The following is a 6,310-nucleotide window of genomic DNA, read 5'->3' as shown; positions in this document are numbered from 1 at the left end:
CCCTTAGCCGGACTAACAGTAAACTCAACTTTCCATGGAGTAGGCCTAGTGTAGAATAGTTCGATAGTTGCATGGGCAGCCGATAGAATAGATCATGCAAACAACTAATCATACGAAGATTGCGATGCCCTCGGATCAAAAATAATGGTGTGAAGCAGTATCAGACAGGTTGAAGTTTTATACTTAGCGCTAAGAAAGCAGATAAGATCTCCAGTGATCATGATTAGTAGCTAATTTGGTAGGCCTATAGTTATGGAATCGGTTATCGCTTTGTCAACATAAATACTACTGATATGACGCTGTCAAACGTGATGTTCATTATGTACTTTGAACTGGTAGTGGTGTTACATGGAGACACGTCATATCCTTGATTTCAGTGATAACCAAAATCTCTGTGCATGCTGTCCTTAGTGGGTTCGGGTTTGGATTTTTGCGTCGCATACAACCCGTTTAGCCTGCTTTTATACCCGGTACCCGCAGCAGTGAAACCGAGTTTGTCATCATGAGCAAGACCATCTGGGGAATCGTAACACTGGCTGCACTTTTAGTAGCAATGGCAGTTTTTGTGACATTAGCAGTTGTGTTTACAAAGAGAGGACAGATCGTTGATGCCTTCCAAGTTGACAAAGAAACTGGCAATATAACACTCTTCAAGCACAACGGCGATGAAGTCCTCCAAGGTGTCCTTGGAGTCATTCTTCCATCCAATGACAGTTTGTCAGATTGTCCAAAAGATGGATATGAAACATGTATGCAGTGGTCAAACATAGCTACAGTACGATTAAAACAAAATAGTTATGACGACAAAATCAAATGTACCGACGTCTATTGGCAAGCTGAAGCACGTGCCGAAAATGACGAAGCGGTGGCTCCATTGCAGGACTGTTACGATTTGGAGGATGCATATTGGTACGGTAGTGCTGAAATGTTTTATCAACACTGGCCGATTGATGAATGGAATGAGACGATGACCATATACGTCTCTGGTGATATGTACGCTAATCATCAAGATTATGGGTCACTTCTGGAACGATACTGGTTGTCTTCCAGAGGAGTTGCAATTCGCGTAAGCCACGACACACCTCTTCATGTTAGTCTGAATGACAATGGCGACAGAAAGGTTTGTTTCCGTAGTACCTATACCAACAGTTACTATCCTAACGCAGACAGCGATCCACCGCGAATGAATTACACCATCTGCACTGGACCCGATGTCCGCAGAGTTCATGACTTCATGACAGGACGTTACGTCAACCCGCCTACCGAATTACCCGATGAACGTATGATCAAATCCCCAATCTGGTCTACATGGGCGCGATTTAAAATCTTCATCAATGAAAGCGTCATTTTAAGTTACGCAGATGAGATCATGTCTAACGGATTTAGTAACAGTCAAATTGAAATTGACGATGGTTATCAAACCAAATATGGTGATTTTAATTTTGATCCGGAGAAATTTGCTGATCCTGCCGGAATGGTGTCCGAATTACACGATAAAGGATTTCGCGTTACGATGTGGGTTACTCCATTTGCGAACCTTAACTCTGACGCGTATGACGAAGGCGCTGAACTTGGGTACTTCGTAAGAAAGAAGGGTCAGACTAGCCCAGGAAATGTCATTTGGTGGAATGGTATTGCTGGAATGCTGGATGTAACAAACCCCGATGCTGTTGACTGGTTTGTGAATCGTCTTGAAAAAGTCCGACAAGACATAGGTATTGATTCTTTCAAATTTGACGCGGGTGAGACCAACTATCTGGTAACAGACTTTGATACATTCAAACCTATTACTAATCCGTGTGAATACACTACCCTTCACGCTGAGATGGCAGCGCGTCTTGGCACACAAGTGGAAGTACGTGCCGCTTTTGAAAATCAAAATCTCCCCATTTTTCTTCGAATGATGGACAAAGATTCAAAATGGGGATGGGATAATGGACTCAAAACACTCATCACGACGACTTTGACTTTCAGCACACTCGGTTATTCGTATATTCTTCCTGATATGATTGGCGGCAATGTCTACGAAGGTGGTTTCCACGATCAGGACAAACCTACTCGTGAGTTGTACATTCGCTGGTTGGAACTGACAGCATTCCTGCCTGCCATGCAATTCTCGATCTCTCCTTGGCAATACGATCAAGAAGTCGTCGACATCGCCAAGAAATGGGTGGAATTCCACGAAGAGGTCATAACACCGAAATTAATCCAGCTCGCTAAGGATGAATCAATTGTGAATGGGTACCCTCTCATTAGACCACTTTGGTGGATTGCTCCTAATGATCCAGAAACCTATGCCATTGATTCTCAATTTTTGGTTGGAGACGATTTACTAGTAGCACCCATAGTGTCCAATGCGACAAGGTCTAGAGACGTGTATCTTCCCAAGTTAGAAACGCAAGGTCAGGAAATGAAATACTGGGAAGATTCTTCGAACAATCAATTATACCCGGCTGATGGTTTATGGCTTCGAGACGTTGAAGTGCCATTAGAGGACGTCCCATATTTCACAATGGTTATTGCTGTTCCGTGACTAGAACTCTGAACATTGACAGTAGAACTCATTTAAGTAACAGAAAACGCACAAAGAAAAAAAACTTTGTGACCAGTTTGGAACATGGAATCAATGGCGCAGCTGGCCTAAACCGGCTCGACTCTTTAAAATAAGCTGACAATTGTAACTTTTCGCGAATTTGTTCCGCGAGTCATGGCAGGACAACTTGATCCTTCTTCCACATCCATGCGGTCTTGGTACGCTGACATATCCAAGCTAGGCATTGGATAAAGACGATATGATACAAAACATTCTAAACAGAATGTTATTTTGGGGTTGAAAAAATATTTTGCGAAAAATGTTTGCCCAAAATATTTGCAATAACGTTTTAGAAACGTTTTTATGACGTTTATATAACCCGACATTTAAATGTTATTAAGGGGTTGTTTGGAATGACAGGTGAGTCAGGGGTCAAAAACAAATTTTTTACCTTTTTGACCTCAGCACATGTGTATGTATGATCTGCCATACAAAAATTTAAAAAACAATACCTCAAAGTATCATTTTTAATGTTTTTGTCATAATCACGCTTTTCTACAAATTTCATCTGTTTGTACCGGGGCGTGTCTGTTGCCAGGAAGGCCTACATGACAGCATAGACACACGTTACAACCTTGAATAATAATACAGAATTGTGACGTTATATTCTTCTTAACCTATCTTAGAACTGCCTATTATTTCAATTGTTATACTGTTCTGGTTGGTTTATTGCATATACTGTATAGAAATTATGCAATATGACGTCGAACATGACAGAGTCATCTTCATTCAAATAAAATTCAGGTACCCGTAAGGTACCACGGAGCAATTCGCACGATAATACAATAAAACAGATGAAAGGTATGAATGGTTGTGGAATCGAATTGCAGACCTGTCCCTCTGTCACCTTACAACTGCATCTCGTAGGCAATGGTAGGTAATAAACCAACCGGAACAATTGAAATAACAGCATGTCTTGGTCTCAATTCAAGATGTGCAATTTGGACACACCTACTCGTTGGCTGATTTATACTTCAACAGTTCCTCAAAGCTATATCAGAAAAGCTACTATCTCATTGTTCATTGGCCCGCAGTATGCGCTCGCCCCGGGGCACTCAACTTTAGAATTGATGGGTATATGTGCCTACAAGCGTCGCGAAGTAGGCGCATATCAGTACAAAACGTTGGGTTTTTTTATAAAAAAGGGTCATTATGTACAATCAAAATGAAAAAGGGGTCATTGGGTATAATATTTTGAAAACTGAAGGTGCCTGGTCATCGGGTATAGTCGGCTTCAAAAGAGGGGCATATATTGACAGGCACATACCGTCACCTCTAAAGTTGATGCCCCCCGAGTGCTCGCATTATATTTTGTTCATGGCTCGGCTTTTAAAACTCCCACACATCACAATAAGGCTATTGAAACGTGTATAGAATAGCTAATGATAGACCGGTCGCTGCGATTAGTCGCGGACCCGAGCGACATTATAGTAAACACATCGAGTTTATAACACAAGTGACAGTAGTCGTGAATTATGGAGGGTTTCATTGAACTTCTACCAGCAAAATATGGAATAATACTAACACAAGACACCAATCGAGATGATGATACCAGCCATAATGGAAGGCTTGTATTTGACCTTCTTATGAATCCAATTTCGTGGCGAGAAGTTAAAAAGGTAATGTATATTTCAAGAAATTTGGGTTCAAAAATTCCGTATCAGCTCGTATCATCAATTCCGTAAATATGGCGTATAGAGGCACAACTTGACAATAAACTGAACTATTTAAACGTAAAGGACGCACTGGATACACATAAATTTGTGTTTCCTTGCTGGCGGAATAGTTGCAAAACTCTTTTTGTCAAAAAGTTGGACAATTTATGAATTATGATTGGCAAAATAGCAAAAGGAAATAGACTTTTCCAACCATGTAAAACTACACTGGGTTGTTGACATGGTCGACATACATTAAGGCATACGCATGTTCCTAAAGTAGGAGGTAAGTACTATAATTAATTGTTTAAAGTGCTCAACATACCAGCAAAAAGTCATATGGTCATCAGAGTACAGGGACTTTGTGAAATACTGGGTACAAAAAAAAAGTGCGTGAGCCGATATGCAACATCAAATATAAATGCCGATTTACATAATTTCCCATGACCTTACAGAAGTGATCGTGCTCAAATATAAAACTATAGAGTTTGGTCCTTGATATGCACCATCAATTGTGTACTTGTGATCAATATTGCTAGGCAAACAATCACAGCAAACATGCCAAAATCCTCCCATTTCTCCTCCATTTACACACATATAAACCCATCCCTTAAAACGTTTTGAAGAAAACATTTTAAGAACATTTCTGTGTGTGCTTGTCTGAAAGTAGGCCTACACTCCAGCAACACTTAATATTAACACTTGAACACTTTTAATGGCTAAGGTTTGTACAGTGAGGTATATGGGTGTTACAGGCAGTGGCGGCGCTACGGGGGCATCCCCCATATTTTTCTTGCCCCCCCACCCCCCCTTATGAGGCAACACCCCAAAATCAGTCAATTTCCACTTTTGCGGCAATTTTGCCCCCCCCTAAAATTCACTTTCCCCCTCCCCCATGCCCACCCCTCGAAAAAAAATCCTGGCGCCGCCACTGGTTACAGGGTGAATCTGTATATCTTTACGTTTTGAAGCGTCATCTGCAGGGTATGTCTACTGTTATAAAAAAATCAAACATCGGTATACCCAGGGAAGCGGTTGCACATGAAGGAGTTCGGCACCCAGCGAACATAGTGCCGGTTCGCTATCTCTAAGGACCGCTATCTATAAGGTTCGCTATCTATAAGGTTCGCTATCTCTAAGGCTCGCTATCACTAATTACAAAAAAGGTCCACTAATACCGTACCTATAAGGTTCGATATATCACTAATTTGGAATAAGGTTCGGTATTTCTAAGGTTCGATATCACTCATTTTAAATAAGGTTCCCAATCACTAATTTTAAATAAGGCCTGCTATCACTAATTTATTGAAGGTTCGCTACATATCAAAGGTTTGCGATCACTAATTTTAAATAAGGCCCGCTATTTCTAATTTTAACAAGCCTGGTATCCCTAAGGTTCGTTATCTCTAATTTGAAATAAGGCCCGCTATCTGTAATTTTAAAAAAGGTTCGCTATTTTTATTTTAAATAAGGCCCACTATCTCTAATTTAAAAATAAGGCCCGCTATAGGCCTATCTAATTTAAAATAGGGCCCGCTACCTCTAATTCGCTATAAGGTTCACTATGGTCAGTAATTTTATTTTAAATAAACATAAATGCATTTGGGGGTCAGTGATCACTTTGATTTATATGTCAGTGGTCATTTATGGCCCCTATTTTTCTTTCAAAAATATATATGACCCTCCGTATATTTGGGACCCTCCCTTCCGAAGAAAATGATAGCCCCTATGATAGTGGGCCTTATAAATTAGAGCTAGCGAACCTTATTTAAAATTTGAGATAGCGGGCCTTATTCAAAATCAATGATAGCGAACCTTCTAGACTCCTTTATTTAAAATTAGTGCTAGCGAGCAGTAATTTTATTTTAAATAAACATAAATGCATTTGGGGGTCAGTGATCACTTTGATTTATATGTCAGTGGTCATTTATGGCCCCTATTTTTCTTTCAAAATATATATGACCCTCCGTATATTTGGGACCCTCCCTTCCGAAGAAAATGATAGCCCCTATGATAGTGGGCCTTATAAATTAGAGCTAGCGAACCTTATTTAAAATTTGAG

General features: G+C 40.3%; 1 protein-coding gene across 1 annotated transcript; it reads left to right on the top strand.

Moving 5' to 3' along the window:
- The first annotated feature begins 433 nt into the window (after positions 1-433).
- LOC140152914 (myogenesis-regulating glycosidase-like) lies at positions 434-2,853 on the top strand. Its single transcript, XM_072175454.1, has one exon. It carries the CDS (start codon positions 503-505, stop codon positions 2,531-2,533), a length of 2,031 nt encoding a protein of 676 aa, XP_072031555.1. The 5' UTR covers positions 434-502; the 3' UTR covers positions 2,534-2,853.
- The last annotated feature ends 3,457 nt before the right edge of the window (positions 2,854-6,310 follow it).

The sequence above is a fragment of the Amphiura filiformis genome, chromosome 5 (genome assembly GCF_039555335.1).
Source record: "Amphiura filiformis chromosome 5, Afil_fr2py, whole genome shotgun sequence".
NCBI lineage: Eukaryota > Metazoa > Echinodermata > Ophiuroidea > Amphilepidida > Amphiuridae > Amphiura > Amphiura filiformis.
Note: the sequence above shows the minus strand (reverse complement) of the source record. Positions and strands in the feature narration are given on the sequence as shown.